Genomic DNA, 15,259 nt, shown 5'->3' with positions numbered 1-15,259 from the left:
AGAGAATCTAATCATCGCCCCTTGACATTCAATGACATTACCATTACTGAATCCTCCACTATCAATATCCTGGGAGTTAAACTGAACTGGACAAGCCATATAAATACAGTGGCAACAAGAGCAGGTCAGAGGTTAAGCAGCAAGTAACTTACCTCCTGACTCCCTAAGTCTGTCCACCATCTGCAAGGCACAAATCAGGAGTGTGAGGGAATAATCTCCATTTGCCTGGATGCGTGCAGCTCTTACAACACTCAAGGAGCTTTACACCATCCAGGACAAAGCAGCCCACTTGATTTGCACCCCATCCACAAACATTCACTCCCTCCACCACCGATGCACAGTGGCAGCAATGTATAGCATCTACAAGATGCACTTCAGGAACTCACCAAGGCTCCTTAGACAGCACCTTCCAAACTCAAGGCCACTGCCATTTCAAAGGACGAGGGCAGCAGATACATGGGAACAGCACCAGCTGGAAGTTCCCCTCCAAGTCACTCACCATCCTGACTTGGAAATATGTCACCATTCCTTCATTGTCGCTCAGTCAAATTCCTGGAACTCCCTCCCTAACAGCACCATGGATGTACCTACACCACATGGACTGCAGCGGCTCAAGGCAGCTCACCACCACCTTCTCAAGGGCAATTAGGGATGGGCAATAAATGCTGGCCTAGCCAATGATGCTCAAATCACACGAATGATTAAAAAAAAATATAAAATATTATCTGTCATAGCACTGCTGATAGTAATTCAAAGAATGAGCAGTTTTATTAGGGTGGCAACAATATTGCAAGTAAGGCACAGTGTATTGCTCTTGTGCTACAGCATTACTGTATATCCTTCTAAGGCTACAAAACTACAATCTTATTGGTGTTAAGTAAATACTGGGTAAGTTCAATTAAGGGCCTGGAGATACTGTGTGTCCGGGACGTTTTGCAGCTGGACAGTTTGTCTCCATCTTTCAAATGATTTGTATACTTTTAAATTGCAACGCTGTATAAAGTTATACATGCAACAATAATTAAGCTTGCAAAAAATAAAGATTTGATAAAATACTAGCCGATTTCCCACAACGTTTCAGTAAAGACCAGAGGTAATCCACAGATAAAGGGAGGTTAACAAGTAGGAGATAATTGGACCAGGGCATACAGAGGTATTTCAGTCCTATTTTAAATAGCAAACATCCTGTCCCTATATTACTATTTTCATTACAAATATGAATACAAAGATTATTTAAATTGGTTACACTGTAAGTACACCTTTCTGCCTGTGGTGACACTGCAGCATATCCACAGCATGACAAACCTACATTGGAAATTCATAGAATCATAGTATGGTGCAAGAGGAGGCCATTCGGCCCATCATGCTCTTTGGAAAAGTTATCCCCTACTCTTTCCCCTGCAAATTTTTTTCATCCAAGCATTTGTCAAATTCCTTCTCAAAAGTTACTACTGAATCTGCTTCGATCACTCTTTCAGGCAGCGCATTCCAGATCATGATAACTTGCCGTGTCAAAAATAAAATTCTAATTTCCTCTGAATCTTTTGCCACTTACCTTAAATCTGTGCCCTCTGGACCCTTCTGCCACTGGCAATAGTTTCCCCTTACTTGCTCTATCAATACTTTGATTTAGAACACTTTGCTATTAAATCTACAATTAACCTTCTCTGCTCTGAGGAGAACAGACCCAGTTTCTCTCATCTCCCCATTTAACTGAAGACCCCATTTTCCCTGCTACCTTCATAGGCTACAGGAGTTTATAATGTAAAAAAACTGGCAGGAAGTACACCCAGATGCAGGATTGTTTAAACAGATGATAGGTATATGACCATTTTACTGGGCAAAGACACTCTTCAGAGGGCAGGATTTTCAGCTCGAGCATGAAACAGCACATAACGACATCAGGTGAGCGTCCCAAGGTCATCGCGCATGTGCAAGAGTCCAGAGGGTGCCCGGTGATAATTAAGAGGCCTATTAAGGTCATTAATCAATTAATCAACCTGTAATTCTCACTGCCCGTTCAATGTTACAGTTGGCGGGCGGGCAAATTTTTTTTTTAGGAAACCTCATCCCCTGGCGAGATGAGGTTTCCATAACGAAACTAAAAAAAAATTAAAATTTTGGACAGAATTTTTGAAAGGTACATGTTAAGTTGACTAAGTTGCTGCGGGAACATATTTTCCAGATTTTTAAAAACTTTATTCATTAGTTTAAAATACTTCAGCTTCCCGAGGCAGCTCTCTATCTTCAGGGGGCTTTCATTGCGTACTACCCCACGCCTGTGCTGACTTCAGCGCTCGCCCTCCTCCCGCCCCCAATCCCAGCAGCTTCTCAGCACGACTTTCATGCTGGCTGGCCGTTAATTGGCAGCCGGGGGGCCGATCGCGGGTGACTGGCCGTTTCCCGGCTGCTCCTGGGCCCGCCTGCCCACCCGATGACCCAAAAATCCTGCCCAGTGTGTTACGATGCCAGTGCAGACCTGGAAGTCCCAGATTCAAGTCCTGCTCTCTGCTATTGGCTGATCTAAACCAGGACAGCAGCTCGTGCTGTACTGCCTTCCTCAGCAACACTGGAGGGAGGGGCAAGAAAGGAATGGTGGTTACACCTGCTTGAAGGTGGGCACCAGTTTTGGGCAGAACAGTGGCTAGCCAGAGTGCCAAACAGCCTGACAACGTTCACTGTACAGGCCTGTGCACGTAGGGCAAAATTTAGTGCCCTCCCCGTGGCGTATGGTGGTGGTGGGGGGTTGGGCATTTAATCGAGTGGAAAGGTGATGGGTGAGGACTCCATTACCTTCCTGCGTCCACCCCGATTAAGTTGATGTTGGGAAGGCCAGTGGACAGCCTACCCCTCCCAACCCCCACCACCAACTGAGGCCCTTAGGAGGCCATGCGGGGATGTTTGCTGGCTCCCAAAGGGGTCCCCTGTTGTCAAGCACTTCATGCTTGATTTAGGGACATGACATCAGGGAGGGGAGAAGCCACTGAGAACTATCTGCCCCTCCCCATCCCGCCCTTGCTGACAAATCCCCTCCCCCATGAACCCAAACATCGTAAAACCTCTCCTGCCATCACTCACCTGTAGCTCAGGTCCATCCATGACCCTAGGCCTCCCCAGTGGTGCTGCCCACCAACAAAGCTGTGGCTGCTGACTGGCCAGCAGCTCTTGACACCCTGGGACTCTTGATCCCATTCCCCTTCCATAGCCACCAACAATCAGAATCACATAGCAATCAAAGAGACAGCTACCAGCAAGAAACAAAATGACATAAAATGCTGGAGACATACAGAGAGTCAGTCAACATCTGTAGAGGAAGCACAGGTTAACATTTTGGACGGAATAATTCATCGAAACATCAGGGTTTTTTTTTTAAATTCACTCCTGGGATGTCAGCATCGCTGGCTAGGCAAGAATTTATTGCCCCTCCCTAATTGCCTTTGAGAAGGTAGTGGTGAGCTGCCTTCTTGAATCACTGCAGTCCATGTGATGTAGGTACTGTTCAGGAGGGAGTTTCAGGATTTTGACCCAGAGACAGTGAAGGAATGGCAATATATTTCCTAGTCAGGGTGGTGTGTGGCTTGGAGGGGAACTTCCAAGTTGTGCTGTTCCCGTACATCTGCTGCCCTTGTCCTTCTAGATGGTAGCAGTCGTGAGGTTGGAAGGTGCTGTTTAAGGAGGCTTGGTGAATTCCTGCAGTGCATCTTGCAGATGGTACACACTGCTGTCACTGCACGTTGGTGGTGGAGGGAGTGAATGTTTGTGGATGGGGTGCCAATCAAGCGAGCTGCTTTGTCCTGGATGGTGTCAAGCTTCGAGTGTTGTTGGAGCCGCACTCATCCAGGCAAGTGGAGATTATTTCATCACTCTTCTGACTTGTGCCTTGTAGATGGTGGACAGGCTTTGGGGAGTCAGGAGATGAGTAACTCATCACACAATTCCTAGCCTCTGACCTGCTCTTGTGGCCACAGTATTTCTATGGCTAGTCCAGTTCAGTTTCTGGTCAATGGTAACCCCCAGGATGTTGATAGGGTTTTGATCATCTGAAATGTTAACTCTTTTTGTCTGTACAGATGCTGACTGGCCTGTTGTGCCTTTTCTACTTTGGTTTCAGATTTTCAGCAATTGCATTTTGTTGCTTTTTTTTAAAAAAAAACTTCTCTCATCAAAAAATGCGCTCATTCAATGGGACTGACCCAGGTATTTATCAAGAAAAAAAGAACTGGCCTATTTGTGTTAAGGGTTTAGATCCACAAACGTGATGAAAAATGCCAATAGCTTGTCCAAACATTCTGGCAGGTTTGTACCCACACAGTTAGAACTCCTTCAAGACATCATAATAATTATAACAATCTCTCTAAATGCAATGATTTTGCTGAAAAAGGCCTCTCTCTCTTTCCTTAGTTGTAATTTTATATTTGGTGAAACAAATGCAGGTTAAAGCCTCAATCTACTTAAAAAAAGCAATGAAGTGAATTATCCCATAATTTGCTTTAAGTAGCTCTGAAATAACAGTAAACTCTATTGAAAATCACCGATGGAGTATAGATACGTTTCAATTATGCTAATGTTTTACTGAATATTTCCTAAATGCATGGGAGTTTTGTAGTCTCCTGAAATTTAATCAATCTTCACCTAATAAATTCCAGTACACCAAAATGAAAACAGGAAATGCTGGGAAAACTCAGCAGGTCTGACAGCATCTGTGGAGAACGAAAAACAAAGTTAACATTTCGAGTCCCTATGACTCTCCTTCCATCTCATTTCTACTTCTCTTTAGCTCTGAAGGCGAGTCATACAGACTCGAAACGTTAACCCTGCTTCTCTCTCCACAGATGCTGTCAGACCTGCTGAGCTTTTCCAGCATTTTCTGTTTTTATTTCAGATTTCGAGCATGCTCAGTATTTTGTTTTTTCCCCCACACCAAACCTTTTCCCCACACTTCAGTAAGTTTGCAACTTCCCAATAATATTTTGTTGTTTGTTAACAGAGGAAACAACTGTGCCAAGGTTTTAGTATAATTCGCAGACAACACAGCCAGTAAACGTTCACAAAGAAATATCTGAATTATGTCACTGGTGTGTTCCTCAGTGAGGCACAATTGTTAAAAATCTCAGCATTTCCATGTTTACCCTCAGTGTATGTCAACAAAGGAGAAAATTAGGTTAAATTGCCAAGAGCCATTAAGGACACATTGTAAAGGCCTGGTGATACAATGGGAACCAAACTGAAAGAGTAAATTTAAATTCTTTAATGCAAAAGCCCTTCCCAGTTAAGTCAACTCTTGGACTTTCTTTCACTTGTATTAAATAATTTATTTGCAAAGCACTTAAATGTTACGATTGCACTCCAGTAAAAACTAACAGCAAGCAGATGGCTAGGTTTTTACATACAGAGATATATTATTGAAACAATGTGAGCATTCTCTTGCCACTGAGCAGAAAATGCATGCACACAGCTTCAATTTCCCTGGCCAAGAAATAGTGCAAGTGCTGGAAGTGTCACTCCCTCCTGTTGGACCCTCGCCCACATTACCCTCTAAGAGAAAAAAACAAAAAAACTGCGGATGCTGGAAATCCAAAACAAAAACAGAATTACCTGGAAAAACTCAGCAGGTCTGGCAGCATCGGCGGAGAAGAAAAGAGTTGACGTTTCGAGTCCTCATGACCCTTCGACAGAACTTGAGTTCGAGTCCAGGAAAGAGCTGAAATATAAGCTGGTTTAAGGTGTGTGTGTGGGGGGCGGAGAGATAGAGAGACAGAGAGGTGGAGGGCGTTGGTGTGGTTGTAGCGACAAACAAGCAGTGATAGAAGCAGATCATCAAAAGATGTCAACAACAATAGTACAATAGAACACATAGGTGTTAAAGTTAAAGTTGGTGATATTATCTAAACGAATGTGCTAATTAAGAATGGATGGTAGGGCACTCAAGGTATAGCTCTAGTGGGTTTTTTTTTTATATAATGGAAATAGGTGGGAAAAGGAAAATCTTTATAATTTATTGGGAAAAAAAAAAGAAGGGGGAAACAGAAAGGGGGTGGGGATGGGGGAGGGGACTCACGACCTAAAGTTGTTGAATTCAATATTCAGTCCGGAAGGCTGTAAAGTCAACTCCTCTCACTTCCTCCAAATAAAAGGTGTGGCTATGGGTACCCGCATGGGCCCCAGCTATGCCTGTCTCTTTATGGGGTATGTGGAACATTCCTTGTTGCAGTCCTACTCCGGCCCCCTTCCACAACTCTTTCTCCGGTACATCGATGATTATTTCGGTGCTGCTTCATGCTCTCGTCAGGACTTGGAAAAATTTATTAATTTTGCTTCCAATCTCCACCCCTCCATCATTTTCACGTGGTCCATCTCTGACACTTCCCTTCCCTTCCTTGACCTCTCTGTCTCAATCTCTGGTGATAGACTGTCCACCAATATCCATTACAAACCCACCGACACCCACAGCTATCTCGACTACAGCTCCTCACACCCCACTTCCTGTAAGGACTCCATCCCATTCTCTCAGTTCCTTCGCCTCCGTCGCATCTGTTCCGATGATGCTACATTCAAAAACAGTTCCTCTGACATGTCCTCCTTCTTCCTTAACCGAGGTTTTCCACCCACGGTCGTTGACAGGGCCCTCAACCGTGTCCGGCCCATCTCCCGCGCATCCGCCCTCACTCCTTCTCCTCCCTCCCAGAAACATGATAGGGTCCCCCTTGTCCTCACTGATCACCCCACCAGCCTCCGCATTCAAAGGATCATCCTCCGCCATTTCCGCCAACTCCAGCATGATGCCACTACCAAACACATCTTCCCTTCACCCCCCTTATCGGCATTCCGTAGGGATCGCTCCCTCCGGGACACCCTGGTCCACTCCTCCATCACCCCCTACTCCTCAACCCCCTCCTATGGCACAACCCCTTGCCCACGCAAAAGATGCAACACCTGCCCCTTCACTTCCTCTCTCCTCACCATCCAAGGACCCAAACACTCCTTTCAAGTGAAGCAGCATTTCACTTGCATTTCCCCCAACTTAGTCTACTGCATTCGTTGCTCCCAATGTGGTCTCCTCTACATTGGAGAGACCAAACGTAAACTGGGCGACCGCTTTGCAGAACACCTGCGGTCTGTCCGCAAGAATGACCCAAACCTCCCTGTCGCTTGCCATTTTAACACTCCACCCTGCTCTCTTGCCCACATGTCTGTCCTTGGCTTGCTGCATTGTTCCAGTGAAGCCCAACGCAAACTGGAGGAACAACACCTCATCTTCCGACTAGGGACTTTACAGCCTTCCGGACTGAATATTGAATTCAACAACTTTAGGTCGTGAGTCCCCTCCCCCATCCCCACCCCCTTTCTGTTTCCCCCTTCTTTTTTTTTCCCAATAAATTATAAAGATTTTCCTTTTCCCACCTATTTCCATTATACAAAAAAAAACCCACTAGAGCTATACCTTGAGTGCCCTACCATCCATTCTTAATTAGCACATTCGTTTAGATAATATCACCAACTTTAACTTTAACACCTATGTGTTCTATTGTACTATTGTTGTTGACATCTTTTGATGATCTGCTTCTATCACTGCTTGTTTGTCGCTACAACCACACCAACCCCCTCCACCTCTCTGTCTCTCTATCTCTCCGCCCCCCACACACACACCTTAAACCAGCTTATATTTCAGCTCTTTCCTGGACTCGAACTCAAGTTCTGTCGAAGGGTCATGAGGACTCGAAACGTCAACTCTTTTCTTCTCCGCCGATGCTGCCAGACCTGCTGAGTTTTTCCAGGTAATTCTGTTTTTGTTTTACCCTCTAAGATGCTGATCTCAAGCCAGTACCTGTAGCATTCTGAAGTGCTCTGACATGTGCAAGTTTTAAAGAGAGGGCTGGAATAACCCTCCTGTCGAGGTTCAGGTAGCCACTTGTAACAAGCTGGTGTAATATACCCTTTCAATTTGCAACAGCATTCCCCTGGCACTTACAGAATTATACAGTACAGTAGGAGGCCGCACGGCCCATCGAGATTGTGCCAGCTCAGTGGTAGAGTTATCCAATTAATCCCAAACCCATGCTCTTTCCCCATATTCCTGCAAATTTATACCTTTCAAACATCTATTCCGTGGGCCAAGTATCAAAGGCAGAGTTAAGCCCCTCTGTATAGAAACAGTTTCCATTTGAATTCTACCAAATCCGCCTCCTTTAGCCCATCACCCCAAAGAGGTTGTGTGGTTCTGCAAATCTGGCGCTGGGATAAGGGAACCGAATTTAGAAGCATAAATGCTGAAAACCGGCACTCTGTGGTTTCCAAATTTACAGATGAGAACACCACCAATAGAAAAGCAGCTTCACACACTCTCGATTTTTATACTTTAACATAGCTCCACTTTTATCTTCAACAGCTTTACGAACTTGATTTCTACTGGGTCACTAACCAGTAAGAAACTAACTAAAATCAGGAAGCATTTGAAAAAGACCCTGGATTCTCTACTAAAATCCAACCACATGCGGGTTTCTGGTTAATTGTGGGGATATTCAGAAATATCCATTTATAAATGAACACATTCCAAAGCCAGGAGTTGTTAAAAGGACAGTTACTGTCCAGTGTGTGTATGTGTTCAATTAGCGCTGTACACCTTATCCGGTATTCATGTCCGGTCGCAGCTCTGACTCCCCTGCACTGCAGCCGGGGTCTCAATGCACCGATCCCGGGGGTCTCAATGCAACTGGAGCCGGGGCTCGGTGCACCGATCCCGGGGGTCTCAATGCAACTGGAGCCGGGGCTCGGTGCACCGATCCCGGGGGTCTCAATACAACTGGAGCCGGGGCTCGGTGCACCGATCCCGGGGGTCTCAATGCAACCGGAGCCGGGGCTCGGTGCACCGATCCCGGGGGTCTCAATGCAACCGGAGCCGGGGCTCGGTGCACCGATCCCGGGGGTCTCAATGCAACCGGAGCCGGGGCTCGGTGCACCGATCCCGGGGGTCTCAATGCAACCGGAGCCGGGGCTCGGTGCACCGATCCCGGGGGTCTCAATGCAACCGGAGCCGGGGCTCGGTGCACCGATCCCGGGGGTCTCAATGCAACCGGAGCCGGGGCTCGGTGCACCGATCCCGGGGGTCTCAATGCAACCGGAGCCGGGGCTCGGTGCACCGATCCCGGGGGTCTCAATGCAACTGGAGCCGGGGCTCGGTGCACCGATCCCGGGGGTCTCAATGCAACCGGAGCCGGGGCTCGGTGCACCGATCCCGGGGTTACCGGTGCTGCACCGCCGCCTGGGCGGCTCCCTCCTCCTCCCCCAGCCCCCGGCCCCCGGCCTCTCTACCTCTCCGGTGAATCCGCGCTCGCTTGCCCGGAGCCAGTCGCCAATCGCGCCGGCTTCTTGGTGGCCAGGCTGTCGGAAGTGACCAGTCTGTCCATGGGCGCCGGCCTTTTGTTGCCTCGGATGTCCTCTCCTGGGCCCCGGGAGCTGCAGCCGCTCAACTTGTGTCAGGCGCTTCCTCTTCCTGTAGCAACAGCGAGTCAGAGTTCAGCTGGAGACTGGGTGACAGGTGTCAACCGGGCAGAGTGACAACCATCCATCATCTTGGAGTGACAGCTGTCAATCAGTGACAATTGTACCCCAAACCTTGGGACAGGATAACGTGCCTTGCTGCAAAGATTAAACCAAGTGACTAACCAAGCTCTCGCAATCCTGTATATATTTCAATGAATTTGCATTCTACAGTGCTCTACCCTGCTTAATTAACATTCCCAGCTCATTTCCTTGGCAGCATACCCATCACCATAAGGTCAATCCCATTGTTACGAATCAAGTTTCTCTTCCTGGGTCCCTCGGGATCGAGGATGACTTGTTTCCACTCCAATTCCATGGGTTCTGAGATAGCTGGTAAGTCCAATGTGCCATGTGCAGACTTTGCCAGGTGCAGGGCAGGTGGTGCGTCAAAGTAGATAAGTTATTTGGAGGTTTGCGCGCTCCCTCTGATGCCTCGACTTCGCCTCTGCACGTTCCTGAATGAGCCTTCTCCGTTTTGGTTGGTCGCAGGCCGATGTTTGACCTCTTGAGGGACGAACTGAGGACCTCCCTAAAGCGTTTCTGCTGTCCTCCTCAGAGTCTCCTGCCAGGACAGAGTTCCAAGCAGAGCAGTTGCTTTGGGAGTCATCAGGCATACGAATGACATGCCCAATCCAGCAGACCTGTTTTTGAGTGATTAGCACCCCAATCCTGAGCAATTTACTCTTGGGAGAGGACATCGGATTTGAAGGATCTTGCAAAGGCACTGCTAGTGGTACTTTTCCATGGCTTGGAGGTGACTGCTGTAGGTTGCCCAAGCACTGTTCGATGCAAAAACAAAAAAAAGTCAAAAAAGATTTGAACAAGAAGCAGACAAAAAGGACCTCATCCCATTTTTTTTCTTCAAAAAGATGTAAAGAAAGCCTCAAGAATGCTTTTTGTGCTCGCATTCCTGAATTTTAAAAAAATGTAGAAGCAATTTTTCTACATTCACAAAAATCTTGCATATCTTATTTTTTTCCCACATTATGGAGAGAACAGCCCAAAAGACTGGAATTAAATTAGACAATCAGCAACATTTTGTCTGCAAAATTCGAGTTACCAAATAAGGTAGAGCTATTGGATCAGGTCTCACACATCAAAGGGTAATAAAGGCATGCGCATTGACAAAATCAATGTCCCCATAATATTTTTACACAAAAACATCAAGTATGCTATAATTCGGCTGTCTAGACAAACACATCCTGTAATTTTCTTGTTCTCCAGAGCAAACATTTCCTGCAATTTTATATTTAATATATGTCTGATGACTGTTGTGTTGCAGCTTGGTTAACTGTCAGTACAATACAGAGCCCTGTATTGCAGCATGATCTTTTTAATTTTACAAATCCACCAGATTTTTTCATTACACTGAAATGTCTGACAAACACTGATAACTTATTACAGAACAATATGTTTCTTTTTCATGTATTTACTGTGTTGTGTTTTAAAAAATAGACTTCTGTTCAATTATTTATAAGTATGCTGTTGCATCAGTGACATCAGAGGTTCATTGTTTTGTTGCACATTGCAAACAGTAAAAGACCAGGCTGTTTACTCTGAATCACTAAAAAGAGATGGAGCGAGACATAGTAAGGAGGGAGATATCTTACATATTACACAAAATAACAGATGTTAACATGAATGAAGTTTTTTTTAATTCTTTCATGGGATGTGGGCGTCACTTGCAAGGCCAGCATTTATTGCCCATCTTTAATTGCCCTGGCAAAGGCGATGGTGAGCTGCCTTCTTGAACTGCTGCAGTCCATCTGGTGCAGGTACACCCACAGTGCTGTTAGGAATGGAATTCCAGGATTTTGATCCAAGGGCACCGAAGGAATGGAAATATAGTTCCAAGTCAAAATGGTCTGGGGCTTGGAGGGGGGAAACTTGCAGGTGCTGGTGTTCCCATTTATCTGCTGCCCTTGTCCTTATAGGTGGTAAAGGTCACAAGTTTGGAAGTTGCTGTTGAAGGAACCTTGGTGAGTTGCTGCAGTGCATCTTGTAGATGGTACATGCTGCTGCTACTGTGCATCGGTGGTGGATGGGATGCCGATCAAAGAACAAAGAACAAAGAAAAGTACAGCACAGGAATAGGCCCTTCGGCCCTCCAAACCTGCGCCGATCATATTGCCCGTCAACTAAAACATTTTGCACTTCCGGGGTCCGTATCCCTCTATTCCCATCCTATTCATGTATTTGTCAAGCTGCCTCTTAAATACCACTATCATACCTGCTTCCATCACCTCCTCTGGCAGCGAATTCCAGACACTCACTACCCTCTGCGTAAAAAACTTGCCCCTCACATCTCCTCTATAGTTTTCTCCTCTCACCTTAAATCTATGTCCCCCAGTAATTGACTCTTCCACCCTGGGAAAAAGCTTCTGTCCACTCTGTCCATGCCACTCATAATTTTGTAAACCTCTATCAAGTCACCCCTCAATCTCCATCGCTCTAGTGAGAACAATCCGAGTTTCTCCAACCTCTCCTCATAGCTAATAACCTCCAGACCAGGCAGCATCCTGATAAACCTCCTCTGCACCCTCTCCAATGCCTCCATATCCTTCTGGTAATGTGGCGACCAGAATTGCATGCAATATTCCAAGTGTGGCCTAACCAAAGTTCTATACAGCTGCAGCAAGACTTCCCAGTTTTTATTCTCAATACCCCTGCCAATGAAGGCAAGCATGCCATATACCTTCCTACCTTATCCACCTGCGTTGCCACTTTCAGTAACCTGTACACCCAGATCCCTCTGCCCGTCGATGCACATAAGGGTTCTGCCATTTACTGTATAATTCCTGCCAGTATAAGACCTTCCAAAATGCAATACCTCACATTTGTCCGGATTAAACTCCATCTGCCATTTCTCTGCCCAACCGATCTATATCCCATTGTATCCTTTGACAATCCTCTTCACTATCTGCAACTCCTCCATCCTTAGTGTCGTCTGCAAACTTACTAATTAGCCCAGTTACATTTTCCTCCAAATCATTTATGTATACTACAAACAGCAAAGGTCCCAGCACTGATCCCTGCGGAACTCCATTAGTCACAGCTCTCCATTCAGAAAAGCACCCTTCCACTGCTACCCTCTGTCTTCTATGACCAAGCCAATTCTGTATACATCTTGCCAGCTCACCTCTGATCCCGTGTGACTTTACCTTCTGTATCAGTCTGCCATGAGGGACCTTGTCAAAGGCCTTAGTGAAATCCATGTATATAACATCCACTGCCCTTCCATCGTCAATCATTTTTGTCACTTCCTCAAAAAACTCGATCAAGTTAGTGAGACACGACCTCTCCTTCAGAAAACCATGTTGCCTCTCACTAATATGCCCCTTTGCTTCCAAATGGTAGTAAATCCTGTCACTAAGAATCTTCTCCAATAATTTCCCTACCACTGATGTAAGACTCACCGGCCTGTAATTTCCTGGATTATCTCTGCTACCCCTCTTAAACAATGGAACAACATTGGCCATTCTCCAGTCCTTTGGGACCTCACCCATAGCCAGTGAGGATACAAAGATTTCTGTCAAGGCCCCAGCAATTTCCTCCCTTGCCTCCCACAGTACTCTGGGGTAGATCCCATCTGGCCCAGGGGACTTATCCACCTTAATATTCTTCAAGATGCCTAACATCTCTTTTTTGATCTCAACATGATCCAGGCTATCTACACACTCTTCCCTAGACAAACTTCTCTTTGGTGAATACTGATGAGAAATATTCATTTAGTATGTCTCCCATTTCTTCTGGCTCCACATACAGATTCCCACCTCTGTCTCTGAGTGAGCCCACCCTTTCCCTGGCTACCCTGTTGCTTTTTACATATGTATAAAAGGCCTTGGGATTTTCCTTAATCCGGGTTGCCAGTGACTTTTCATACCAGTGACTTTTCAAGTAGACTGCTTTGTCCTGGATGGTGTTGAGTGTTGTTGGAGTATTCCATCACGCTCCTGACTTGTACCTTGTAGGTGGTAGACAAGCTTTTGGGAGTTACATGGTGATACTCAGTGCGGAACATATGAGGTTTTTAAGCTGAAAACTGAATAATTTACGTTTACATTGTAGAGCTCAAAGTGAATTGTTACAACTGATATACAAAATACACCATTGTAATATCAGCATTATATATCAAACAGCAGAGTTTGGCTAATCTGATTAAATACTGCACACTTCAGTATTGATGAAAGAGACATGCTGTCAAAGCTTTTCATCCTGCACTCATCAGGACAGATTCACAAGAATATAAATTGTAAAGGGAACAACAATACTTAAATTCTGTATTACCAAATAACTTTGTATAACTGCATACTTTGAGACAGCTATATATAATCCATGCAGTTCACTTTTTGACAGCTTCCCCTTTCACCTTCACATAAATACTGAATGGCTAATCATTTCATCTATTAATAATATGGACTCAGGCAAATAGCGGAACTATTTTGTATGAAATAATGGAAAAATCATTCTTGCTGACAGGCAGCCCTGTATTTTTATATGCTATATCATTAAGAACCCATCTACCTTTTGGGGTCGGTTGGATCTTCCAAATCTTTTAGGAACTCCCTGATAGGCTCATTGGTTCCCCAGAGACTTAATACTTCAAATTTAACATTTGCATTCTTTTATACTTAAATCCCTCCATTGCCTCACTCCTCCCTAGTTCTGTGACTTCATCATGCCTCTTCACCACCCACCCCTAAATCTGGCCTTGTACGTCTCCATTCTTTACCCACCATTAGCTACCAGCCCTTTAATAATCTGCAGTCACGGCCCGAAATTCATTGCCTAAAGCCTGCTGCTTCCTCCCTTGATCAAACTTCTGGCCACCTTTCTTAATTAATCTCTCCTTCCTTGAACGAGAGACAATTTTCCTTCCATCTCGGTAGTTGATTTTGTCAATGGTAGTTTGCCTTCCACTCTCAGGGACAGTGCAAGGAAGCAGGCTCCAAGTCTACCTCAGTCAGAACTGGAATTGAACCCACATTGTTGGTTCTACCCTGAACCACATGCTAGCCAGCTAAGCTTACCGGCTCCCCCACCCACTACATAACCCCTCACAAAGCCAGGTAAGCCGCTTATATATTTCTTGAAACTGCTGGCAATCTTCTGTAGCATGCTCATGGTAAAGTGTATGATTGTTCGTTTTATAAGGATGAAGTATTATACCATGTAATACAGAATGCATTATTCCACTGCCAAACCTGGGTTATGTTGCGTTAAGATGACAAAGTCCAACTTAAGCAAACAACTTAAATGGATCACTATTACTTAGTTGGAATCTTTGCAGATTTTAAATTTCAAGCTCTTTACCAATGATTGAGTTAATTTTCAGAAAAAAAAATGTTTAGGCAGCACATTCTAGTTTAAACTTGCGGCCCTCCTCTCAGGCATGCATCCACACAACAGGATGCTTGGTATCCACTGCACTCTGTATTCCTGTAAATGATCTGACAGCACAAAGTTTGCATACTGCCTGAATGGGAAGCAATGAACACAGGTTAGGCGCACATTGCAAGCCTTATTAAATATCACAGCCAAGATATGGCTACAGCATTATATTACCATTAAGTAAAGTTGAAGTGAATTCAATCAAACATTGAAGATTATATCCATGCCTTCATTTGTGGGTAGGTCAATTAACAGCTCTGGTATATTCTGTGTCTGAAGAGTTAGCTAGTGTATTGGAAATGTCTGTTTTTGTTTATAATAGAGTACA

General features: G+C 45.2%; 1 protein-coding gene across 3 annotated transcripts in view; it reads right to left on the bottom strand.

Moving 5' to 3' along the window:
* The window catches only part of mtmr1b (myotubularin related protein 1b), a 71,630-nt gene extending 62,138 nt beyond the window's left edge, over positions 1–9,492 (bottom strand). For all 3 annotated transcript variants that reach the window (XM_041195690.1, XM_041195689.1, XM_041195691.1), the window contains exon 1: positions 9,310–9,492. In XM_041195690.1, coding sequence (XP_041051624.1) covers positions 9,310–9,404 — 95 coding nt within the window. In that variant the 5' untranslated portion in view covers positions 9,405–9,492. The remainder of the gene's footprint in view (positions 1–9,309) is intronic.
* Positions 9,493–15,259: the final 5,767 nt, after the last annotated feature.

Source organism: Carcharodon carcharias, chromosome 9 (assembly GCF_017639515.1).
Source record: "Carcharodon carcharias isolate sCarCar2 chromosome 9, sCarCar2.pri, whole genome shotgun sequence".
Classification (NCBI taxonomy): Eukaryota; Metazoa; Chordata; class Chondrichthyes; order Lamniformes; family Lamnidae; genus Carcharodon; species Carcharodon carcharias.
The sequence above is the reverse complement of the archived record's forward strand: the minus strand, read 5'-3'. Positions and strand labels throughout refer to the sequence as shown.